The sequence below is a fragment of the Zalophus californianus genome, chromosome 9 (genome assembly GCF_009762305.2).
Source record: "Zalophus californianus isolate mZalCal1 chromosome 9, mZalCal1.pri.v2, whole genome shotgun sequence".
NCBI classification, from domain to species: domain Eukaryota; kingdom Metazoa; phylum Chordata; class Mammalia; order Carnivora; family Otariidae; genus Zalophus; species Zalophus californianus.
This window is the reverse complement of record NC_045603.1, coordinates 124,755,522-124,783,445: the sequence shown is the minus strand read 5'-3', so window position 1 is coordinate 124,783,445 and position 27,924 is coordinate 124,755,522. Positions and strand designations below refer to the sequence as shown.

General features: G+C 37.1%; 1 protein-coding gene across 1 annotated transcript in view; it reads right to left on the bottom strand.

Moving 5' to 3' along the window:
• Positions 1–27,924, bottom strand: part of CUBN (cubilin) — a 265,132-nt gene that overhangs the window by 27,329 nt on the left and 209,879 nt on the right. The window contains exons 57-59 of the mRNA XM_027595548.2: positions 18,117–18,317; positions 15,548–15,677; positions 12,387–12,604 (exon numbers count right to left, since the gene is read on the bottom strand). Coding sequence (XP_027451349.2) covers positions 12,387–12,604; positions 15,548–15,677; positions 18,117–18,317 — 549 coding nt within the window. The remainder of the gene's footprint in view (positions 1–12,386; positions 12,605–15,547; positions 15,678–18,116; positions 18,318–27,924) is intronic.

Sequence of the window (27,924 nt, the reverse complement as noted above, 5' to 3'; positions counted from 1 at the left end):
TCTCCAAAGAAAATGAAATCCTTAGGTACGTACTGCATGAAACATATACAGGATCTGTGTGCTAAAAATTACAAAATGTTGAAAGAAATCAGAGAAGACTTAACTAAATGGAGAGACATACATATTCATAGATTGGGAGACTTGACATAGTAAAGATGTCAATTATTCCTAAGGTGATGCATAGGTTTAATGCAATTCTTACCAAAACCCCAGCAAGATCTTTCTGTTTATATTAAAAAAATGCTTACTTTAAAATTTATATGGAAAAGTATAGGCCCTAGAATATTTAAAACAATCTTGACAAAGAAGAATAAATTTGGAGGAATCATTCCACCTGATATTGAGCCTTCCTATAGAGCTACAATAATCAAGACGGTATGACACTGGTGGAGATTTAGACACACAGATCAATGGAATAGAATAGAAAGCAAAAATAGGGACACTGGGTGGCTCAGTTGTTAAGCGTCTGCCTTCAGCTCAGGTAATGATCTTGGGGCCCTGGGATCGAGACCCTCTGGCAGCCTCTCTCTCCCTCTGCTCCTCCCCCCTGCTCATGTTCATGCTCTGGCTCACTCTCTCTCAAATGAATAAAAAAATCTTAAAAGAAAAAAAAAACACACACAGAAATAGACCCACACAAATATGCTCAACTGATTTTTTTTTTTTTTACAAAGCTGCAAACACAATTCAGTGGAGAAAGGATAGTCTTTTTAACAAATATTGCTAGAGCAATTGGACATTGAGAGGAAAAAAAAAACTAACTTCAATCTAAATGTCAGACCTTAAACAAAAATGAGTTCTAACTGGATGATAGACATAAATGAAAAATGTAAACCATAAAACTTTTAGAAGAAACCGTAGCAGAAAATCTTTAGGACCTCAGGATAGGCAAAGAGTTCTTAGAACCAAAAGCATGATATTTAAGAAGGAAAATTGATAAATTAAATTTTATAAAAGTTAAATACTTTACTCTAAGAAAGGTCTTGTTCAGAGTATGAAAAGGTAAGTTATGAACTGGGAAAAAATATTCACAAACCACATACCTTAGAAAGACTACTATGAGGATATATATAGAACTGTCAAAATCCAACAGTAGAAAAACAAATAGTCCAATTAGAAAATGGACAAAAGATATGAACAGATATTTCACCAAAAAGACACACACATGACCAAAAAAAAGCACACGAAAATTGTTCACCATTAGGGAAATGCCAATTGAAACCACAGTGAGATATTAATATACAGCTAGCAGAATGGCGAAAATTAACCCCCCCCACACACAGAGCTCACTATAGAGTACAGCACTCTACAATGGGATGATGGGGGGTAGGAGTGGCCCCAAAGTATGGGCACAGAGAAAGTACAATGACTTTCTAACTAAATGTTAGAAATCAGGTGAAAATGGAGGAGTAGCGTCTTAAATTGCTGAGTGAAAATAAATGCCACACTAGAATTCTACATTCAGAGAAAATATCCCACAAAATTTAAGACAGACTAACACCATTTTCAGGAAAACCAAAACTGAAAACGTTTTTACCAGAAGATTTCCAACAAATAAAAAATCACAAAAGAGAATTCTTCAAAAAGAAATAAATTGGTCCCATAGGAGGCAGAAAAATTGAGGAAGAAAAAAAAAAACAACAGCAATGATAATACACATAATTACTAATTGCATAAAGCAATAAAAATGTTTTGTTTTGTAGAGTTGAAACAACTGACATTAATAGCACAAAAGACAGGAAGTAGATAAATAGATTTAAAATGTTCTAAGGTCCTTATACTTATTATGAAGTGGTAAAAGGACTAATTTTAAATTAGATGCTAGTGAGTCAAGGATGAATGTTGTAATCTCTAAGGTAATCACTTAAAGACGAGGAACAGAATGTATAAGCAATGATTTAAAAAGGAGAACGACAGAAACTGATTAATTAAAGAAAAAAGCCAAAAAAGGATAAAGGAACGTAAGAACAGGTAGGACCAACAGAAAACAAATAACACAATGGGTCCATTTAAATCCAATAATGTTGGTGATTTCATTAGTTGAAAATATATGAAATTCTCAAATTGAAAGACAAAGCAAAACAGAACCTAAATATGTTCTTCATGATAGGAAAAGTTTGAAAGGTTGAAAACTATCCCAAGCAAACACGAACGAAAGAAAGCTAGGGAAGTGATACTAATTAGAAAAAGTAGACATTAAGACAAGAAGCATTTACAAAAAAATTGCATAATGATACAAGTCAGTTCACCAGGAATATATAATTTTAAGTGTGTATGCGCCACACTGCATTGCCTCAAGGTAAAAACAGGCAAAACTCTATCCCAGATATTTCTACTAAGCTTCTAATTCTTCTATCTGATGAACTACAGAAAATGAGCTGGATGTCTTAAATGCACCAAAATCTCCATACCCAAACCCAAAATTATTATGTTCTCCTACAAAACCTGATCCTTTCCTGGTAATTTTGTATTTGGATAGCGGTATCATCAGACAGCGGCAGTACCTTGTTCAAAGACCCCTGTGTCCCATTGATTCTACATCTCTCTACATTTTTTATTTTCACACTGCTCTCATCATCCCCTGCCAAAACAACTGTAATACTTTCCTAATTTTTCCCTGCATAAAATGCTGCCCTTACTTCAAAACACTGTCCATACAGGTGCTAGGATGTGCTCTTTCAAATGAACCTATTAGGGGCGCCTGGGTGGCTCAGTTGGTTAAGCGGCTGCCTTTGGCTCAGGTCATGAGCCCAGGGTCCTGGATCGAGCCCCACATCGGGCTCCCTGCTCAGCAGGAAGCCTGCTTCTCCCTCTCCCTCTGCTGCTTCCCCCTGCTTGTGCTTGCTCTCCCCCTCTCTCTGTGTGTGTGTCAAGTAAATAAAATCTTAAAAATAAATAAAATAAATAAATAAAATGAACCTATTAGATCATAGTACTCTCCAGCTCAAAACAATTCATGGTTCCCTTCTATGTGTACGGGGCCCTCTGCACGTAGCTTCTGTCTCTCTCTGCCGTCTCAGCTCCTACCATTCTCCACCTCATACCCCAAAGCATTATCAAATGATGTGCAGGTCAGTCTGCAGCCTCTGAAATGGGATGCACCTGCAACTTTGTACATGCTTTTTCTTCTCTACAGAATGTTTTCCCAATGAATGTCTTCTCATCTTTCCAAGTTACTACTCTTTATGGCTGAAATTTATGACATGCTTAATGAGTGCCAGGGAAATATTTTAGTTTAATCTCACCACAACCCTATCAGGTAGTCCCTATGAGTTTGTCCATTTCACAAAGGAGATCCTCAAGATGTAGAGAGGAAAAGTGAAGTGTCCAGGGTCAAACCTGTTGGGATGGACAAGAACTGGGTTTGTTCCTAAGAAGTCTTGCTCCAGAGCTTACACTCTTTTAACAATCGGACAATTCAGGATTTACACTCTCTGTGATGCTTTCTCTAACAATCCTGTGTCCTCTATACTCAACACCAAAGTATCACAGGTCCCTTCTTTTCTGCCTCCACTACCCTTTGCACATACTTCTGTCAAAAAGCATTTATTACACCAAATGTACAATTACTTACTAACTCATCTATGTGAATGAACCTCTCAAGAGTAGGGACCTTGTTCAGTTCATCTTTGTATTGCCAGGGAGAAGTTCATTGCCTGCACAGCAAGCAGCTGGTGAATATTGTTGAATAAAAAACGAAGGAATGAATAGAAAATGTAAATCATTATTAGATGGATCTCTGCATCTAGCATATGTTTACATGGGGATTTCTTGGAGTTAAATATATTTCTTGATTTGTAGAGTTGTTGTTATATTATGCACATATTATGTCTATGTACATGTACGTATGTACTTATATCTTTTTTAACAAAATAACATGTTTGTCCTATGAATTAACCTGTTTTTAAAGCTAAGTTAGTTGATTTTTAGCACATATTTGATTGCCAAGAAACAATTAGCAGGATAACAATAAAAATATCACTGAAAGATTTAAAACACTGCCTAAGAGGTAGTATTTTCATAGGAAAATGCTTCTTTAGCTAAAAATTTGCAATGATAAATGATGTTAGATCTATTAGTTAAGTAAATTTAATCTCTGAGTATTAGATTTCAGCAAGCAGAGCAAATTTAATCACTTGTAAAATACAGGATACATTCATGTGCCGGCTCCACTAATCTAAAAGAAGTATGACTTACACCCCATACCTATCAGAACGGCTATTATCAAAAAGACAGGAAAAAGTAAGTGTTGGCCAGGGTGTGGAGAAAATGCAAACTTCTTGCACTGTTGGTGGGAATGGAGATTGGTGCAGCCATTGTGGAAAACAGGAAATTTTTCCAAAGGTAAAAAATAGAACTACCACATGATCCACCAATTCCATTTCTAGGTATTTATCTAAAGAAAATGAATACACCAATTTGAAAAGACATGGACATTCCCATGTGCATTGCACCATTATTTACAATAGCCAAGATAGGGAATCAAAGTAAATGTCCAAAGATGGATGAATGGATCAAGATGATGTTACATACACAAATACATACATACATAGATCCACACAATGGAATATTATTTGGCCATAAAAAATGAAATCTTGCCATTTGCAACAACATGGATGGATCTAGAAGGTATAATGCTAAGTGAAATAAGTCAGAGAAAGACAAATATCATATGACTTCACTTCCATGTTGAATCTAAAATCATAATAAATGAACAAATGAAACCAAACAGACTTACAGAGAGCAAATGAATGGTTACAGGAGTGGGGGAATTGGACGAAATAGGTGAAGGGGATTAAGAGGTACAATCTGTCACTTATAAAATAAGTAAGACTTTGGGATATAATGCACAGCATAGGGAATATAGTCAATAACATTGTAATAACTTTGTTTTGTGACAGATGGTATCTAGACTTATTATGGTAAACATTTTGTAATGTATATAAATATTGAAACACAATGTTGTACACCTGAAACTAATGCAATATTTGTATGTCAATTATTCTTCAATAAAAAATAAAAGAAGTATGACTTTATTTACTTAACATTGACAATTACAAAATCAAAAGTTATAAATTTTTAAAAAAATGTTCTGCTTAGAGAAAGAAGCCTTAATAGCAACGTGCTCTTCAGTCATAAAATAGATTTCGATATAGAAGAGGGAGAATTCATAAAACCAGACCCAGATTCCCATAGCTTTTAATCTTTTTTTTTTTAAGATTTTATTTATTTATTTATTAGAGAGCAAGCGAGAGAGAAACAGCATGAGAGGGGAGAGGGTCAGAGGAAGAAGCAGTCTCCCCGCTAAGCCGGGAGCCCGATGTGGGACTCGATCCCAGGACTCCGGGATCGTGACCTGAGCCGAAGGCAGTCGCTTAACCAACTGAGCCACCCAGGTGCCCCCAGAATCCCATAGCTTTTAAATAAAAATTTAGGGGCATCTGAGTGGCTCAGACGTTAAGCGTCTGCCTTCCGCTCAGGTCACGATCCCGGAGTCCTGGGATCGAGCCCCGCATCGGGCTCCCTGCTCGGCGGGAAGCCTGCTTCTCCCTCTCCCACTCCCCCTGCTTGTGTTCCCTCTCTCGCTGTCTCTCTCTGTCAAATAAATAAATAAAATCTTTAAAAAAAAATAAAAAAATAATTTAAAGAGGGACACAGAACTATGTTTTTGTTCTTGCTGATATATTAATTTACACTTGTGCTATGGATATTTCAACTTTTATTACTTTGGTGGAGACAAAGTGGAGACAGGGATTCCTTTCCCAGTTCTGCTCAAGACTTGCTAAGTGACCTTGGCAAGTTACATAATGTATTTGTGACTTAGTTGCCCAATTCATAAACTAATCTTTATAAGAGAGTACCAATCAGGGTTATATCATAAAAATAAATGCCCAAATTCCTTCATTTTGTTAGAATCCTGTGGTGAGGAATTTTACTAAATTGGAAGCCATAATTTTGGACTAGAAGGTTTTATTTGTTATACAGAGATCTATTACCTTTACATTCTAAGGCAATTATATTCCACTTAACTGTGCTAATTCTTTATCAATATGCCATGCAAAGCCAATAAAACAGATGTGACATTTGTCTGATATTTGTCAACATGAGAAGGATATGTGATTTTATTGCATATATATTTTAGAATTACATTAATATATTATGTATTATGAGCTATAATATGCATATGTGTGTATTACGTATACATATATGTTACATATACATACACAGTATTTCATGTAAATATCAACACTATTTATAATATAAACACTATAGATATATATAAAATATACCATATATCTATATAAATATATACATATTACACAATATTTATATTATAAATATAACATGGCAGAATAATATAAATATAACTGTTTTATAATATAAAATTATGACAAATATTAATATTATAAGAGAACAGCAACTGCTGTACCATACACACTATTTTTGTAGTGGTAGCATATGAGCAAATACACTATTTGGAGCTAGGTACAAATTGGAATGCTGGTACTAGAAAGCAGGCAGTATCAAGGAGAAGATCAAAGTGGAGAAAAGTAGCTCTATCTAGGCCAAAAAGGAACTAAAGAAATGACCTGCCTTTCAGAAAACTCACCCCCACGATCCCTCTTCGTCCCTGGCTCCATTTACCGACTGCCCCAGAGGTGATGGGCGTTGATTAGGAAAAGGGTGAATCTGGGAGACAATCAAACCTGGCTCAAAGCTTGGCTTTGCCTCTTACACACTATTTGACCACAGACAAATTACTTAATCTCTCCACTTCTTATTTCTTCCTCTGTAAAATGGGACAATCCCTGTCTCATGGGCAGTTGTGAGGATTAGATGAGACCATCTAGGGAAAGCCTCTGTCCTACATCTAGCACATAGTGGGCGCTCAGGGACAGGCAGTCACTATCATTATGCCCTGGGACTTTGCGATGTCTTCATTTGGGAGTGAGCAGAAAGTACAACTACCACAAAATTAATAGATTTTTTGGATACCATGACAACAAGAAGAATAGAGTCCCACGGCCCTAATGATGTTTCATTTCTAAACAACTGATTTACAACCAAAGAATTTTTTTTTAATGTTTATTGCTAGCCAGAGATAGTTTGCATTTATGCTCCTGCAAACACTACATCAAAGTCAAGCTGATCCGAGTAAGGATAATAATTATTATTATAGGGAACCTGTGGTTACAAATAATTTAACTCAAAACACCTGGTTTTGAGAACATCTGCGATAAGACTAGATTCCATTTTGAGGAGGGCTGGTGTGGCCTAGGTTAATGCAGGATAATTACTTTCCAGCTCTTGTTCACCCGAATGTTTTCCAGTGTTAGCTTATGATTTACCACTAACTCAATTTTGTCACTCAGTTCGGTCTCCATAATACCATCTGGTTTTATTTTTCCCCAACAACAGCCCTACTCTTCAAACGGGTCATTCCAGGGGGGAGGGGGCATAGATTCTGACGTTGGAATATATTTTAATAAAAATCTTTCCTTTCCTTTTGCTGATCTGGAATTTTACTCCTGTCTACTTGTTTTTGTAAGGTTTTGGTGAACTAAGCATTGCTGTTTTCTTTACTGTAGCCCCACATTCTCTGCTCAGCAAAAAACCCTTTTCAATAAAACCCACAAAGAAGAAACTGCAGCTAACCTTGTCTTTGTATCTCTCAAGGGAAATCCGATCACCAGTGAAAGTTACAAGGCTTAAATAAGTGGGTGGAAATAAACTCAGTCTAGTTTTCTGCAAATGGGTGTACAATTTCAGCTCATCTCATTCTCAGACCTCATCAGAGGGAGCAAATGACATTAAGAGAACAAACACCATTGCTTTCAAGTAATCCCCCCGTTAGTGCTAAACTGAGAATTACTTGAGCAGTGATTTATAAAATTATTCAAGTTATAACTCGACGCTCTTACTGCACTCGTACTTTCAAGAGTAATATGGTTTGGCAGCTTTTATCAGGCTGTTAAGAAGCACACGGAAACATACACATATCAGTATTCAGAGTCCCTGAATGTTCTTAACTTTATTCTTTTACCATCTAGCTACAGAATTTTAGAATGCCTCTCAAAGTCCAAACATAACACCGAAACTGAAACTGAAAAAATAACTAGAAACCAGAGTCTGATTCTGACATGTTGTTATATTTTTCTCCATCTGTTTTGACCATATTTTCCACCGTTAGGGCCGCAGACTCCCACTGCCTTTGTCAGAGATCTCCCCTTTCCTTCTCTCGTCCCCTCTCACCAGCAAACTCAGGTTCAGCTCCCTCAGCTTCCTCCCACTGCTCCCAGGGCCTTCCTTTAGCATGCTGGAGAGACATTTTCCAGATGTTATGGCAGTGGGCAAAAATCCAAGGGCCAGACACACATGACCCAGAGGTTGAGTCTGATCTAATACTCCCAACCAATTCTCTGAGGGCGAAAGTGATCCAATTTACTACCCCGAGTCACAGCAGAACTATATGAACCATGATTGAGAAGGAGGTACATCTCGATACAATACAATGTATAGTATATCATTTATATTACATATAAGAGAATTAATTATTAAGTAGGTACAATGTGTCCACCTATTCTTTAATGCATTCACACAGCCTGTTAATATTGATGTAGTATCGATACGTGAAAAATTTAGCTTTTGATTTCAGATTTAGGTTATAAAACATACTTTAGGGTTTGCTGGTTAGACTTCAGTGCAAAGTGAGTAAGAATGAACAAAACAATCATTACTCCATGGAGGGGTCCTCTTGATGATAATGACCCCAGCTGTACATACTCCAGAGATAGGGTGGGGCAGGTCATGGAGCTTTACAGAAGCCCAAGACCACAGCATTATTTTCTGATAATGTAACAGTCTTCCTCTTGGACATCTAAGGAACTTTACAGGAATTAGCTACTTCATCCCCGTTGTATTCTTAAGAGAAAGATAGTGGTAATTTTTCAAACTGATCTTCTTTTTAGCAGATAAAAACTGAGCTCAAACATGCTAAAGGGCTTTTCTAAAAGCATCTTACCGGACAATGATGTAATGGGATGATTAGGTCATAGTCACCTGCTTTCTAGTCTACAGCCCCTCCCATATGGGCACGTTTCCATCCTTGTGGAGCACGATTTATTTTGTTCTTGTTAAACACGTACTTTGGTATTTTTGCCTTTGCCTCACAGCAAGGTCTGTGAGTCTAATTGTACTGCCACCTGACTTGTTCCCTATATGGCACTTACCCGAGGAAGGGACAGGCAGTGGCCCTCATCCTCCGCACATGGACTGTGGACAAGAGGGAGCTGGGAGCTTTAGTCACACGTTCAGTGTCTCCAGTCTCTAGTCACTGACACCCCCTGTCATGATATTGCCATAGTCTCCGGGTGACATCACGTCCTTGTCCTTCTAGGAAATGTCATCCTTAAGGGTCACTCTTTACTCTCTCCTTGGCTACTCACTGATCCAAAGGCCTACCAATTTCATACCTAATCAGGCCAGGGTCAGTTTCTGACCCTGACATTTTGCTAAAGTGTTATAAACACATTACTTTAAAAAACAAATGGAATTACCACGGTACTACACAAATTATGTACTTTAAATCCCCGATCTAATCAAATAGCTAGAAGCTTGGTGTCTAATGTGATGAGCGTGTCATGACTAAGACTGACTGAGCAGCACTCTGACATGAGACCAGGACAGGAAGAAGCAACAGAGGCTGTGGAAGTTTAAAAACATGTTTGCAAGTCTGAAATGCTTCACAAGACACACATGTAAGCACAATCATGGCCAAAGTAGCCCCTGGGGATCAAGGAGGGGCAAAAACTCAACGAGCAGAAATTAATAGAACAAAGGGTACTTATAAATGTCAATTCTGCACTAGACAGTGTTCCCATTTCAGCCAAATCCACAGGACTGATGGCTTTTTAAACTTTCTTAGATCCTCGATACCACTGACAATCAGACAAATCTCACTCTCTTGAGAAAAACACTCAGATAATTTCAGAGTTTCACAGATCCCTAATGCCTGGCATGATCACTTTGCTGGTCATCTTCTCTCAGGATCAATTATTCATAGAATGCTGGAGTGCAGGGGGAAAGGAGATTCACTTTATAGTTAGATATTAGCCCCTGTAAAGGGCCTGCCTTGCTTTCTCTGGGCCTTACATCCTACGCATTATGGTTCTTTAATACAGAAGTATTAAAGAAAGGACGAAACTTGAAAGGACGAAACTTAATTTCGTCCATGAAATTAAAGGACGAAATTTAATTTCCCTACATATTTACTAATTAACAACAAACCATGGGATATTTGCCCCAAATTTGTTCGGACCCATTAGCAATACAAATGAAGAAGGAGTTCACCTCAAAATCACATAGTTACATGAGTGGGCTCTCCACTGACTTCTGAAAAACTGAAGCAGATGTATATAAAGTATTGTCAAATGTATCATCTAAAAGGCAAATTTGCAAAACTCTAGTGTGTTAGTCAAGATGAACTAAACTGGAATGTCACAGACTAAAATGGTCTCTTCACAGCAATTATTTGCTCTGTGAAAATACTGTTTTCCAGGCTGAACTGACAGTTTTGGACATCCACTGTCGAAAATTCATGTGACTATTGAAAACTCACTGTCGGGTCCACAGAGGTGCTCTCCCCTTTCTATGGGAAAGTGCAGTGGTTTTAAATGGATAAGACAGAAGTGAAAGGTGCATCCAAGTGGTCAAGTCTAAGCTGTTGTTTTTTTAAATCCAGATCTATAACTAAAAGAATTCAATCTACTCTTAATTGCTCTTTCCCCTACTTCCTTACCATAAACAAACAAAAAAAACAAACAAAATTGAAAAGTTTTACAGAATGACCAGTAAACTTATATGTGTGGCTTATATGTGTGGTCTTGAAGGCTTTGTGAGACCAAAGCAATATAAAAAGGCAACACCTAGGTTTTCAGCAAAAAAAATTACCGTTAAAGATTACTCAAAATCCCTTTTGAGGGATTTTGAGATATTTTCAAGTGTCTGAGAGCATTTATAGAGATGAAAAAGAGGCAAAAGTCGTCATCATGAAATGCAGTGATCACACCACTCTTGACAATCAATGACATTCCATTTCTGCTCCTTGCACTTGAACCCTTCCTAGAACTGTGACCAGAGGAAAACAGTAATTGACCGAAAGAGCCCAGTGCTCATACATGAACAATGCATTTGACAATATAAGAATTTCCCTTCTGTGCCACTTTAGTTCAGTAAAATTATAATAAGTCCAAATGCCTTCTTTGTAGCTCAGAAAAACAGTAATTAATGAGGCTAGGGAACGCTGACTGACTCACTCGGGAAGCTTCATGCAGATGACAACAGTGGAGAGCATAAGACTATTTCAATGGTCATGTGAGAATATATTAGGAAAAAGAAAAACAACTTGAAAGCAGGTAACAAGAGCAAATGCAAATATATGTCATTTGATTCTAAAGTCTGTGCTAAAGGCAAGAATGTATGGGTTCTTTTGTGCAAAAATCTCCAAAGGAAAATGAATTTTTCTTTCAAAATAGCTTCTGTGTTTTGTACGCCACCTCACTTAGGCAAATTCTATTGAGGCAGCACTCCTGTCTGCCCCTGAGACGTGCTTTCAAGTGATGTTGATATAGCTAAGTAGGATAGGTGGCAGGGTGGTTTTCTGATACAATTTGCCATGATGTCTATGTTTTATCGGGAAGCTTTCACAATACAAATGTCTAATTGCTTCCCTTAGAAAAATGCACAAAAAAGTAAAACATCAAATGTAAAGAAAGCTTAAGGTAAGCTTGGCTTTGGATCAGAGGGATGAGGGTGATCTACAGCATTCTACTTTCTCAGTTTCTCTTAGATGCTTACCTTTCCTTCTGTTTCTACTCTCACTGTGTCAGTTTGAACCTTCAACCTTTGCCATCCGGAATTCTGTAATGAGCTTCTTCTCAAGTCATAGGGTCCCCCTGCCCCAACCTTCCTCCACCCTGCTACCACTATCATCTTTCCAGAAGCCATGAAGTTTTTACTTAAAATTTTCCCAAGGCTCCTCATCATTTTAAGGACAAAGTCAACACAGGTCATGAGGCCTTCTCTCTTGATGGGGCCCTTGCCTGCTTTTAGGCTAAACTGTCGTTTCTGTCAGTGGTAAAATGAAGTTCAGGTCTCATTAGAGATGGTTGTGTAGGGAGACTTTACCTTTGTATACCAGAGAGGTATATTAGGTGAGTGATATTTTTAAATCAAAATATATCATATATAATTTTTAAAACCAAAACTTTATGTGACATATTCTTTGAAATTTAAATGAAAAGCAACTTTAGTCAGGTGAAAAAAAAATAAGTAAAGCAGAAAAGTAACAGTCATGAAAAATAGATTTACATATCCCAAATTCTTACCCAGTGTCTGCCGGAAAGATACTTTCCAACCTCTTGCCGTTTGAAATGAATCAGTCTTGAATACCAGAAGCAAACTATGATTGCTGCTCCTAACATTTGGTGGAAGCTCGGAACCACAGAATTTGCCGAGAAGGGGATCACTGATGTTAGAACCATCATAAATTGCCAGGTAGTCTTGGGAGCAAAATGTGGAAGGAACCACATCAAAGTCACTAAACCTGTAGAATGAACCTTGTTAATACTGATGTTCTCCATTTGAATTTCCATTACATTATACCCTTCATTCTTGTAAAAACAAAAACAAAACAAACGAGACAAGACAAAGGCTAGAAGCAGAACATCCATGCTTTACTTGATAGCAAATACTAGAAACAATATGCTATTTTACTGATTTGATGGCTATAAGCAAAAATTCACATTTAAGGTTGTTGTAGTTGTTACAGGAACTTCACCACATATCTCCAGCACTCTGCTTTCCTGATATTTGAGAGAATTGCCCTTCTGTGCACACTCTGAGGTTCTACATGGCCTTAAGACTTGTTTGGCCATAGAAATATAAGCAGGAGTGATACCTATCCCTTTTTGGAAGACATTTTTAAAAAATTACTACTCAGTTTGCCTTCCCACTGCAGTGATGGATCACAGATTCAAATGTAGAAATGAAGCTTCCATCAGCCTGGGCTGCTAAGTGACCAGGCCACACTGGACATACTCATACAGGTGAGAAATAAACTCACTAAGCTACTGTGCCTTGGGCATGTTTGTTACCACTTGTAACTATCCTGACAGATACATCCTTAACTTCACTTTTCTGGCCTGAGATAATACTTTAATCTAAGGCCTATGCTCTGTTATGTCAAGTAACTATTCCCAGAGTTCCCAAACAAGCAAGGCTTTCTACATGGTTTATCTTTAGGGCTTTAGGATGGGTTTATGATAAATTATTTTTTCTTAAACCTGTTTAAATTATTTGATATCCTGCCCTCATTTTTGTAGGTTCTTCTGCTTTCTCAGTTGTTTTTTCCTTTTTGCTAGCAGCTACAATAATAACATATAATACAGAATAATTTGTGGGGCTCCTGGGTGGCTCAGTCAGTTAAGTGTCCGGCTCTTGATTTCAGCTCAGGTCATGATCTCAGGGTCGGGAGATAGGGCTCTGCGCTCAGCACGGAGTCTGCTTGCCCCTCTCCTTCTGCTCCTTCTTGCACTCTCTGTCTCTCTCTCTCTGTCTCTGTCTCTCTCTCTCTCTCAAATAAAATTTAATACAGAATAATTTGAAAATATCTAATTTGAAAATTCCTTCTAAGAGCCTTGAGGAAAAAAAGGATCTGCAAAATTTTTATAAAGCTTTAATTAGTTCAATTTTTTCAAACTGATGGTTAAGAACAAGACGAAAAATTCTTTATTTTCTTCAACCACATGTAATATTTAATGCTCTTGTAAAAGAAGATGACAGGACAGTAGCTAGATAATTTCCAAAAATACTACATCCATTTTTTATTCTCCTTGGGTAACACATTTATTTTCTACAACATGAATCCATAAAGAAAGATAAAGATTTGCATTTCCAAGAGGACTCAAAGCTGTTTTGGCTTTTTATTTTTTATCATTTTTCTAGAGCACAGAAGATTATCTGGAAAAGCCCATTGATAGGAAAGCTTATGTTGCCAGTATACTTTGAGAACACTGGTAGAAGAATTCATGTTTTACTAATGTCTACAATTTCTGTAAAGCCTGGGATAATATCTGTTTTATAGAATGTAGGTTCTTAGAAAGAGTATAATAAATTTTCCAAACATGCTGATATGAACTTTGACTATGATGAGCCCAGGGTCCACATAGGAAACAGAAATACATGTTATCAAAACATACAGTATATATATCACCTATAATCCTACACATGTAGAAGCAAATCCTGTGCCACCATGGCACGTGACAAGAATGACCTCTTATACTGCCATTCTAGGCAGGTGATCCCTTCATAGGCCTCCTGCTCTGGACCATCTGGCATTTTTTGTTTATTCTTTTATCCCTTGGACTTAAAGGACTTTTTGGCCCTTGGGGCACAGCTTCCTTACAAATAGTCCCGGGGGAGATCTGCAGATTTCTTCAAGGTCCAGCCTCTAGACCGCTTACTGTCTGGTACAGGAACCCAATCAGGCTGGATGAGACTTTAACAGTCCAAAGACCCATTTGACATATGAGGTTTCTAGAGACAAACAGTGGAGAGTATACAATTTTTACGGATGAAAGTGATCCCCATTTAGTGGGGAGGTAGGTAAGAAAGATTCTAGCCCATCTCGACCTTCTATAAAAAATTCTAGATTGCTGTGAGCTACATGAAATTTCGGAGTCTTCTGCCATATGCTGTATATCACTGAAACACAAGAGTTACAAATACATCATCTCAGATGAATGTGGTTTTGACCTTTATCACTGATAATGGAGGTTATATTCCCTTAATCAATACTGTGGGGAGTAGGTAGGATTAGGGGAGAGTTTTACTGATGATGTAAGCAATATCGTCTAGCACTAGTTTAGAGGGGTTCTGATATATGAACAAATACATTCCTTAAGTAGTCAGGAAACACTTGCCCTTCAAGAGATAGCATAGGGAAATATTAAGGACATGGCTTTGGGATAAAATACGATGTGAATTCAGATTCTGACTCTTCATTTAATAGCATATCACATTGAGAAAGTAATTTGACCCATCTGAGCTTCAATTTTCTCATCAGTAAAATGGGTTTAATAATATATGCCTCATACAACTGTTTAAAGAATGAAAGAGAATTATGGAAAGTACCAATTAAAGTTCCTTGTACATAATAAGTGCCCAAAAAAATCAAATACTTTCTCTTGCTGTTCCCAAGACAGGCTTATAATTTTACAACCCATTATACAAAGCTCCTTTGAAACTGTTGGAAAATTAAAACTCTCATTTTCACCGATAGAGTGCCTGTTTTTCCCCTTAATCCCTATTGGCCTGTATGGAGGGCAGGACACCTGGATTTATACTACCAAACAAGAACTTCCCTCTCCCTTCCTCGAGGTTCTCTTATATACCTCCTGCAAGAATCAGTGTTCTTTATTGTAAAGGAATATCTTTTCTGTAAGTGGAGCTGAATCGACCGTAAAGAAGGTACATTTGTTTTACATACTTGAGCTGAAGCACTCTGTCATCTCTACCAATGATGGTGTACGAACAGTGTATGTTGTTAGGGTAGTCCGAATATGAATAGGCGGGGCTCTTGATGACCCCAGTGGAGAAGTTGAATACTCCACCACAGGCTGCAACAGAAGACAGAAAACAATTATTACTCCAAGTGTAAAAAAATAATTTTGAGATATTCATTACTATTGTACCTTTTTCCCTAAGAGAGATACCAACCATTTGTCTTAAAGAACTTAAATCTCCCTTCATCATTGTTTACAAATAATATTGATTTTTCCACTAAGGTCGGGGGGAAGAGACAGTAAGAGAGTAGAAGCAGCAGAGAATATTTTAAGGAACATCTTGCAATGGAATAAGTCTGGGTCAAATTAATGACCAGAATGAAAACAATGAGAGAGAACATTTCATGTGTGGGGGTGTAACTGTCCATTCCCTATATTTAACTGACAGGTTGAGAGAGATGACAGAGATAACTGGAAGCTGAGAAAGGCACACAGAATCCAAGGCAAGTTGTGAGCATCTGGGCCCAGGAAGGACTGTGATCTGGAAATCTTTAATATAGATTAAAAATCTTAAATATAGAGTTTCCTCTGTCAAGACAGAGTATTATAATGTGAAGTGTTGGAAATAGTTTTTGGAACTTTCAAGTTTAATTCCCTTTGTGGGCTCAAATGCATAGCTTTGGGGTCCTTTGTATTTCCGTTTAGTTGTGAGCCTGGTAAGGACTCTATTTGCCCAAATTTGTATTACTGGTCCTCAGCAAGCCCAAGGAAGCTAGTCCCACCCCCCGCCCTGACTCCAGCAATCAACGGCCCAGAGCCATTAGTTGTTTCTATTAGTCAATAAAACCACAGCCATAAAATGACAATAAGACCCCATTATAAAAAATGTAAAATTAGGATTATCTTTGCTTGGCTTTACATATAAGGAGGATGAGACTATGCCACACAATGATGGAAAGCACCCCACTCATTGCGGTGAGAAAAGCTTCTATTTATTTTATGATTCTAAAATTATAATGTTAGTATATTTTGATGATATTTCTATGGTTTATACACTGTCAGTGGACATATTCCATTTACATCTCTTAAAAATGATAAACAAATTGTGGCTACCATTTAAGGTTGTTTGTAGTTTGTTTATATTCCCTCAGGTAAGCCCACATTTCGAGGAAGGCTCTTCTCTATACACCCATAAGTATTCATGTGCTCAGACCCCTGGGGACAACTGTAGAGAATTAAAAGTTAGATTTGTGTAGCCATTATTCTATTTCAGCTTACACACAATTATGTGGTCTCTGAAAGCTTATCATTGCCCAAGTAACTTCCAAATTTGTATATTGTCAGGATTTGAAATCTTAATGTCAACACTCTTTAAATGGCATTCTCATTGTAGATATGGTAAACCTTACATACAGTATTTTGGGAAAATGAGAGATTAAAGAGTAGAAGATCATAAAGCAGCATGCAAGTCTCCAAAACACCAGTGGTACCAAAAGAATAAAACAAACCAATGCTCTTCTTTATTTAACAAGACAACCAGGGGAAGGAACATTCACTGTGCCCAAATCTCTTCTGTTTGTGCCCACAGACCTATGGAGCCACACACAATCACACTTTCTAAATGGGGTCAGGACTCAGGTAACAGCTAACGTGAATGAAGTATAAAGGCCTTTTTCATGAATAAATAGTTTCAAGTCTTCTTTGTGGATGGGAACAGTAATTTATTTGAAAGAAAATGATTTAACTTTAGTAAGTGACTTTGGTCAAGTAAAGACAAAACAAAACAAAGCTTTTGTCAGATGTGTGTGCCCATTTCACTGAAACTGGGATGATGTGGTAAAAATGGTCAGTAAGCTAACCACGCTTATTGCAGGAGAGGAAAAGATTACTGAAAATAGGGAAATATAATCTATGATTTTCAAATACACAATTAAATGGTCTACAGAGAATGAAAAGATCCTAGTAACTACAAAGGCTTTTGCTCAATCCAAGACTTGTCCTCTCATTTTGCCTTTGAAATAGAAAAGTAGTAAATTATAACATAGCTGAATACATTAATCTTTTCTTTTCCTTTAGACCTTGTGCTTTGTGTATATTATCAAAAAGTCCTTTCCTACCAGAAGATTATAAAGATATTATTTTCCATTTTTTTCTAAATTTATAAGATACTGCTTTTCACATTAGCAAAGTGACTTGGAGAAATGAGACAGGCATCTGGATAGTCCAGGCCAAAAAGATACCTTTACATAACGTACTACCAACTAAAGACAGTAGGAACATTCATTCTAACTTAAATTATCAACATAAATCTCAATCTTCCATTTGATTTTCAAGGAGTAGTTCTAGCTAAAGTTCATGAAGAAGATCTTCCCCATTTTTTTTTTTTTAAAGAAAATGCCTGAGTATTTTGGGACCATGCATCTATTTGATCATTTTTCCCCTTAAAGTGCCCAAGTCTTAAAGCTGGTGATGTACGAATCACAATTAAAACTCCTTATGGGAATTACTCAAGACAAGAAGTAAATTCCAGACTCTATCATTGTGGTTACTCACGGGTGATCTTATAGTTAAACTTGAATCCGAGGTCTGTGGTGTGAGCATTAGAGTAGAAGTTGAGCAGCACGGGACCTAGGATGGTGACAGGAGACAGGATCTCATCGCCACATATGGTGGCAAAAGGCATGGAAGAGAAGTTGGTACCCCTGATAAGGTGAACACCATCATTGGCACAGCTTCCAGTTATGGCTGAGCGAGCTGAATGGAGCATGGAAAGACCAGCATTATAATCAAGAGCAACACAAGTGATCAGTGCTATACATATTCAGACAAAAAAAATGTAATGAAGATTCATGCAATTTACATAGAAATTAAAATGAGAGTCAAGAGCTCTTTTGCTAAGTTGCTATTTAACTTGGTGTCCTGATGAAACAGTGTTTACCCTAGTTATAAATCAAGCGTGGGTCTGAGAAAACAGGTAGAACTTCACAATAGATAAATCCTGCTTTCAAATAATCCAGAATTTTCTTCCTTTATAAGATGGCTCCTTTAATTCAGTGATATATAAATGTCCTGCCAGGGAATTTGGTGCTATGTGAAGACAAGATTTTGTTGTAACATTGGAATGTACTGGTGGCATGGAGTGGGGATGGGGGCAGAGGCCGCTAAATACGCTCCTCTGCTCAGGGCAACCCCACACCTCCCTGTCTGTCCTCCCACCACCACAAAAATCACCCAGCCCAAAATGTCAACAGCACTGCTTTGGCAAAACCCTGCCTTAACTTAACACTTATATACAGATAAGGGACTCCTACCATGGAGAGAGAATTAGAAATTCCTCAATGTTTACTGAACAATATTTTTAAATGTTCACACAAACAACATTAGCTTGAGTTTAGTGACCGTTCAATATTCATCATTGTTTTGTCTTCTGATTATATATGTACAGAAATATATACTCCAACCCATTCCAAAGAGAAATACAAAACACAATAAACCAAAAATTAAAAAGACTTAGCACTGCACCTTATGCAGCCGTTTTTACAGGTTAATTATACTGTGAAAACATTAATTGGGGTCATACTATGCATCATCTTTTGTAACTTAATTTTTTATTAACATAAAATAACATAACCATGTATTTTATGCGATTATTCTTTTAAAACATTAAATTAAGTGCACACATAAAATTCTAACGTATAGATGCACCATATTAAGTTCAATTAATCCCCTATTGCTTGCTAATTCTATCTTGTCCATCTTATTTTGATTAAAACTACTGTTGAAACATTCTTGTATATAGATATTTGCTGAAGTTTCTCATTTCATTAGGATACATTTTTATTTATTTATTTATTTTTTTAAAGATTTTATTTATTTATTTGACAGAGAGAGACACAGTGAGAGAGGGAACACAAGCAGGGAGAGTGGGAGAGGGAGAAGCAGGCTTCCTGTGGAGCAGAGAGCCCGATGCGGGGCTCGATCCCAGGACCCTGGGACCATGACCTGAGCCGAAGGCAGACACTTAACGACTGAGCCACCCAGGCGCCCCTAGGATACACTTTCAGAAGCTGAGTTACTGGTACTAAGGTAAGATTCTTTTTCAGGTTTATCAAATGGCCTTTGGAAAGGTGTTTTTCGATTCACCAAGTGCCAGGACACTTGGGGTATCTGACATTTTCTCCAATTCTACATTTTCAGCCCCCTGGGGACAAATCCTGCCTCATTAACAATCACGCCCCATTTAGTCCTCTCTCTTTACTGCTCTCCCAGCCCTCGGCAACCACTAACCTACTTTCAATCTTTATGGATTTGTCCATTCTGGGCATCTCATATAAACAGAATCATATAATATGCAGTCTTTTGTGACTGGCTGCTTTTACTTAACATGATGTTTTTGAGGTTCATCCATGTTGTAGCATGCATCAGTACTTCATTCCTTCCAAGGCTGAATGGTATTCCATTGTGTGGACAGACCACAGTTTGTTTATCCATTCAGCAATTAATGGACATTTGGTTCATTTCTACCTTTTGGCTATTACAAATAATGTTGCAATGTTCACGTACAAGGTTTTGTGTGGATATACGCCTTCGGTTCTCTTGGGTACCTAAGCAGGAGTGGAATTGATGATTCATATGGCAACTCTATGTTTAACATTTTGAGGACATATCTGACTATTTTCCAAAGAGACTGTACCATTTTACCGCCTCACCAGCACCACAGGAGGGTTCCAATTTCCCACATCATCACCAACACTTGTTATTATCTGTCTTTATTTAGCTATCTTAGTGGGTATGAAGTGATAGCTCATTATGGTCTTAATTTGCATTTCCCTATGACTAATGATATTAAGCATCTTTTCATGTGCTTATTGGCCATTTGCATATCCTCTCTGAAGAAATGTCTATTCAGACATTTTAACATTAGGTTATACATCTTTGTGTATGTGTAAAATGGCTCTTGCCATTTTAACATTAGGTTATACATCTTTTATTGTTGAGTTGTAAGAGTTCTTTTATATTCTGGACAGTCGCATGGGCATAAATTTCTATTTCTCTTGGGTAAATACCTAAGAGTAGAATTGCTGGGCCAGAAATTATAATTCTATGGATGGCCATAATCATAGTCATTGTTGTGATTTTTTATAGAACCCCACTATCCTAAGCACTGTTGATAGACTTATTGATTACTTCAAGATAGGATGTAGGACCCAATCTAAGCCAATCAGATGTGTTCAAACTATAACTAAGAGGGAGTCAATACAAGAAGCCAGAGATGTTCAACTTGGAAAACATCAGCAGCTGTCCCCTGACATGTGAAGGAAGCCAGGCTGTAGAAAGTTGTCATGCAGAAAGCAACAAAAAGAGAAGGGGGAAGGAAAGACAGCATTCTAAAGGATTCTTGTTCCTGCTTCCACTTGTTCTGGAAGCCCATGACCCCTTCTTGTTTTTAAACCTTCCATTAATGAGATAAGATAACCCAGTATTCTTTTTATAAACTCTATTTTGTATCAAAGCTAACCTGAAGATAATCTATCACTTTTAACTGAAAGAATCTTGATGAAAACATTTTATTTTCTTAACATATCTGTACCTTAAAAATTCCCTTCTCTTTTTTGGATATATTATCTTAGAGAAAATCTTAGGAAGGCATTTGGCTCCTTAGCTAAGCTTTTTTTTTTTTTAAGGTTTTATTTATTTTTTGACAGAGAGAGAGACAGCGAGAGAGGGAACACAAGCAGGGGGAGCAGCAGAGGGAGAGGGAGAAGCAGGCTTCCCGCTGAGCAGGGAGCCCGATGCGGGACTCGATCCCAGGACCCCGGGATCAAGACCTGAGCCGAAGGCAGATGCTCAACCGATTGAGCCACCCAGGCGCCCCCTTAGCTAAGTTTCTATCCAACATAAATCTTAAGTATCAATTCAAGATATACTCATGAAATTCACCTCAAAGAATTTCTTCATTTTGAAAATCCTGGAATAGAAATGCTTCTAATTGGGCATGAATCTCCAAGTTACAAATGTGAAACACTTACCTTCAATGACCATACCATATAAACAGAAGCAATAGTTGTTGGCAAAATAGGACAGAAAAGAAATACATTAAACTCAGATTCATGGTTTGGATTCTGTCAAATTATGTACCTTAATTATAATCTCTGAACTTGTCCTCTAGACAACAAAAGTTTTACTGGAATTTTAAAAAATTCAGGGTAAGTGAGTCTGAGAATCAAAAAATATTATGCATTAGCCATAAAAATATCTTTAGCTAGTAACAATAATATAAAATTGTAACAGCAAAATCACAGAATAAAAGGAAATATTGCTGATGCTAGATAAAAAGCTTGGTTCCACTTTGATCAAATGGTTTGCTATGCAGATATCCATTAAGTATTAGAGAGTTAGTTTTTAAGTTGTTGACATAATGACATAGACTATCACAGTGGTGGTTTTCTTAGGAAATTATGGAAAGGTTGTGAACCATAAGGTAAAGTGTGTCATATACTTGATCATGTTTCCAAAATATTAATTAAAGGAACTAGTCCAGTTCTAGAAAGATCATGAGATAGCAGTGGTATATCTATATCAACACAACCAAAACTCATTAAGTGTTCACAAAAGATCCGTATTCAACAATAAGGAAGTTGGGCGGGGAGAGGCAGAAGAAGTTGAGAGGGGATTTTATCTCTCTCTCTCTCTTTTTTTGTTGTATATAGCAAGAGAGTATCAAATCACTACACCAATCAAAATGATCTGCTCATTCACAAAGCCTGACTCAATAAATTGTGAATGTTATGATATTTGGCAAGTTGCTTGATGGATTAAGACATTCCTATACCCTTTCCAACAGTCATTTCTTTAAAGTAGGATGTCCTTCCAGATTTTGTCCATAAAAAGTCAAGTATTACATAATATCAGAATTTGTAAAATTACCTGAAGTCTAAGACCATAAAATTATCTGAAGTCTAAGAATCAAAGTTTAGCATAAACAAGGTAATATGCAATATAACTATGTCAGCAGGCATAAAGTAATTCACACATATATATCTTTTTCTCAAGCTCTGTTTATCACATCACAAAGAGATCAGCGTGATTCTTCAATGACAAGATACTTGGTGACAAAGACCAGAGTCATCAGAAAATAATGATATTAAACACTTTTCCATAATCGTAGGGGGAACCAATTGAATACATGATCAAAATATACACAAAACTCTCAAGTAGAATATAATTAAATGCAACTAGCATGATTGCCTTCTAGGGAGAAAAAAGAACTTAGTCAAGATTTGAAAAAGTTCTTCAAGGATGGAGATAAATATTAAAGTTGAGTTTATGGCAGAGAGGTAATAGCTATTAGACATATGAGAACCTGTCAGGAAGAGAAGCAACCTGAGACTGAATGATACATTCTCCTTGGACTAGAGCCCATGTCATGAGAAAAGGAACTCCAGTCATTCTTAATTCTATCTTCAGTAAGTAATTTGATGTATATTTACCACTGAAATCTCTGAGGTATGAAGCTACCCTCCGGATTTGTTTTTATGATTATTTTCCATCCTTCTAAAAAACTTTAAGAGATGTTTATTGTTTGAAATGGGTAAGGCTCTATCTAGTGTACTGAAATATAATTTTTATCATATTCCTCTAGTCTTTATTACAGAGCAATGTTCAATTCTGAATTCCATCACGATTCTAAGAACTTAGAACTGAAAGGAAACCAAGAATGAGTAACTCAGCAAATAATATAAACTTGTCAAATTTAGGTTCAGAGTACAATTTTTCTCTAGAGCCATAGATAGAGAGGCAGAGATATCAGAGAGGACTAAGAGATAGGGGGAAATCATTTGGGTTGGAACATTTTAATAGTGTAGATAAGATAAAGTCTTTTCAGTAAAGCAGCGAAGGGCTCTAGGGAGAGGTACAGGAATTAGGGGGCAGCAATGCCTAATTAACAGTAGCTTGGAGACTGGATTGCTCAATGGAGGAATGACTGACTGGGATGGGGAAGACTGTGCCAGTGTAGAACTAAGCTCCAGAGGCTGTGCAGACCAAAGTCTCATAACACAGGCAAGCGAGGAATCCACATAACTAAACTGTCTCCTCTAGTGCTTGACCAATTTGAATAAATAAATCATCAATAGGAACTATTTCAAAAGCAGCACTGCCCGATGCTTTCTAAAATAATAAATTGTGAAATGTGCCTACATTCTTATTTCTTTACAAACAGTTAAGTAAAGCAAAGAGAAGAAATGGTAAGTAGCTAGGTAATGCCATTAAAAAAAAAAAAACAGATTTCATGGTAGGGGGAATGTAAACTAAGACAACTGACAAAACCTCATTCTTGGTGGGGAAAAGAGCAAAAGGAAAATTCTAAAGCTGAATTTTCTTTTCTTTTCCAGCTATAATAGCTTTATAGTAGGTATAACCTCTAAACCAGGACTTCTGAGTAAATTTTTTAAAAGTCAGGCGAATATTACCAAGGACTTCCCCTCTGGCTGCTCTGTTAATCTAGCCCTATTTTTCTTGGGAGCTTCTGAGGCCATCTCTAGAGGACAGTGAGCAAAAGCATTTGTCCGTTTCTGTCCACTGTCTGTGCCAAGGTGCTACTCTACTACTCAATTCTTATCAAGAGATACTCTGGATCTGAGAGAAACTGAGTTTAGAATTTGCCTAGATGTAGGATTTTTTAGTTAAGAATTTCTAAACTTTTCACTGTCACCAAGATGAATCAATGGTATAACTGAATTTTAATGACAGAAGAATCGAGATAGAGAAGGCAATCACTTGCCATAGGGTACCTCATCTGCTAAGTGGTTTATCTATAAAGTAAACAATAAAAATAAATGGCCTATAATCTTCCCAGCAACTTCAAGGCATCTACTTGGGCACATGAATAATGAAAACACAAAAATACACTTTTCAACTATTCAATATTTGGGAAAATTAAATAAGTATTTATTTAATAACCTCTGATTCCAAAATAAGTACAAACATTGACAGTTTCTCTCTTATGCTTTGTAGTTAGCTTCTGTCTGTTTCTGGTGTTTCATTTTTGACCAAAAGAAACATTTTAAATTTGTTAATTCTCTATTCTATTTTAGAAATTGTGAAGCCACTTTTAAGAATACCAAGAGCCATTTCAATCTGGAGATGACATCCAGAATAAAAATTTTAAAAGTTGCCTTGTAAATGCTCAAATGGAAATTTCTTCCATGACTTTTGATTGATTTCACTGGAATTTTTATACTTCATTAGTGAAAATGTAGAAAAGATGAGAAGTCCATAGTTCGTTCATACAATGACTAGCATTGGAATAATAATGATGAGAAACTCAGGCCAACAAAAAATATCATAACATACTTTCAGAGCAACTTACTTTAGTGGAATGTAGGTCACTGAACCTCAGTAATCTTCCCATGGTGAAAACACCAGCCTGTAGTCGAATAATCAGTATGGTGGCCTGACTAGTAAAACCTTTCCTAACCAGTTGTTAGTGTTTGGGAGACACAATGTATGAACAAGTCTATGTTCCCATTGTATTCTGTAGTGGGGGATAGCCCATCTTTTTATTGCCAGATCTACCTTTCGTGCTAATGGCTCACGAAAAGAACAGATCTAGAACTCATCTCTGCCAAGGTCGACGCTGGCTCTGTTGGCATGCTCGGCTCAGAAATGCCATGTGGAGAGAGTCTTTTAGAAATAGTTCGTATGGCCTAGGGAAGCTAGAAAGGCCAAGGCTCCTGCAAAAAAACCGAGTTTTTCTTGGGAGCAATTTTCAGTCTTATTACAATATCCTGAACATGAATTCCTCAGGCTCACATTAGAAGGGGCAGAAGGTTATTTTTACTGCAGCAAATAAATCCCTAGTTTGTTAATGGTATTTAATGAACATCAGCATTGGTCTGATTAGTGATAAGAATCTAATTATAAGATAAATCTGATTACTGTTGTCCTTTTCGAGAATCATCGTAATCCAATTAATCTATAGCCAGAAATTACTCACTTAAACATGCTGAGTACCTATAACACTGGAAATGTCACAAGACATTATCAGAAGGCTATCATCTTATAAAAAAAAATCAACTCTTCAATTGAGTGAGGGTTAGCCAATAACTTAATCTGGAAAAACCAAGCACCTGTTCACAGGCAACATAAGTAAGGGTGTGTCTGGAGATCCTGACTGGTGGCAGCAAAAATAGCAAAACAGTGGGCACTCTGATGAATGATAGTTCACAGAATAGGCTTCTACAAGCATGATCTGACTTTTATAACTACTATAACTACTATTTCGTATTTTAAAAAATTAAAGTGATTGTGAAAGATTAATTTGCACAGTCACATGACTAGTACATGGCTGACCTGGTGTCAAAACCCATCCTAAAATGCTGTGCTCTCCCCCACCACTCGCCACACCCAGTGTTCCAGAGTATGCTTGCCCCTTAATCCCACCTGGTCAACTGAACTCAGGAGCTACTGTTTGGGGTCAGTATAGGTTCCTTTGTAATAATACATACACCACTGATATTGGCAATGTTTTTTGTAGCTATGTTATATAGTATATTTACCAACGTCTCCTTTTTTAGTCTAAATGATATTGACATATGACATTCTTGTGTTTATGCAATTTAATGAGAACAAATGCACAATCCAAGCCACATGCTTTCTTCCTGTTATTAAAATAACTTTTCCCTGATTAAAAAGATAATAGAAGAGGTATAAAAATACATATCCCTTATAAATCTATGTACAGTGGTAACAATTCTTAAAGTACTGCTTAATAGTCTTATGCATATGTTATTCTTAAATACAACATTGGGTCATTTTAGATAAACTGTTTTACCTTCCCCTAAAACTTTATATATTGTGAATGCATTTTTATATTACTGGGATTTTGTGCTAGCAAAAGCTGAAAAGATATATTTTACTTAATGTTCCATTTTTACAGTGACATACATCAATTCATACTTGGCATTCTAGCAAACACATGTGCCAAAATTTACAACTTGTAGAAATGTAGGAAAAGGAGGTCATAGAAAAAGGAAGACGTGAGAGAGGCTTTGTATAATTTATCAATGTATGAGTGCTGACATGTCATTCTTATTTTCATGAAACATAAATTTCCTGAATGCTGAATATTGTAGGACATTTTCCTAACTAACTTTTCACTGGCAAGGGAAACCAACCCAAACAGAAAGAAATTTTGATTATGCAGAGGTAGCTTGACAAGTTTACAGACTAAGTGTAATTTAGAAATGGAAAGTTAATTTGTAAAAAATATTAATATGACTGAATGGTTAAAAATACCCATCTTCTTGAAGAGATCATTTTTCTAAATTGTGTCCCAGCAACTACAAAACAAAAGTTGTGTCTATTGTGCCCAGAGCCAGCCCAAATAAACAGGCCTACTGTCCCCTTTGCCAACAGCCTATTTCCTGGAGCTGTGGAGTGAACCCAAAGGAGTACTTGTGGTTAGGGAGTTCACAATCCCTATGGGATTGTTGAAGATCAAAGACAGAAAGGAGATGAAAGGGGTCCCATGATAGTATTGAATCAAACAGAGTGCAAACATTTATTAATTATAATCATTTATTCACTCTTCCAACATTTATTGAGCACCTACTTTGACTCAGTAAGATAGTTTCTCTTGCTAGTTAGTATTTGGTGTGTACATGCATGTGGGTGTGTGTGTATGCACAAAGCACAAATGAATACATTAAAAACAATTATTAACATGTAATACCTTCCAGACTTTTTTTCTTTAAGCAGTTTACATGATGCTTGTGTCTTAAAGTGCTGACGTTACTTTCTCATTTCTGGATGGAATATGTAGAATGGTACATGTGTTTTTATTTGGATGATATTGACATGTTTTTAATTGGATGAAATTTTAATCAAATGTACATCAAAAATATTGTGACATTTTAAATACATCCTTCAAATGGTGATTTTTACACTACCTCTGCCTCATTTATCACTCATTCATTCATTAAGAATCAATTGTAGGAGTGCCTGGGTGGCACAGTCCATTGAGCATCCGACTCTTGATTTCAGCTCGGGTCATGATCTCAGGGTCGTGAGACCGAGCCCCACGTCAGGATGTGTGCCCAGTGTGGGGTCTTTGAGATTCTCTCTCCTCTCCTCCCTCCTGCTCACGCTCTCTCTCTAATTCAAATAAACAAATTTGTTTGAGAGAGAGAATTAGAGAGAGAGAGAGAGCACATGAAAGGGAAGAGGGTCAGAGGGAGAAGCAGACTCCCCGCCGAGCAGGGAGCCCGATGTGGGACTCGATCCGGAAACTCCAGGATCATGACCTGAGCCAAAGGCAGTCGCTTAACCAACTGAGCCACCCAGGCACCCACAGATAAAT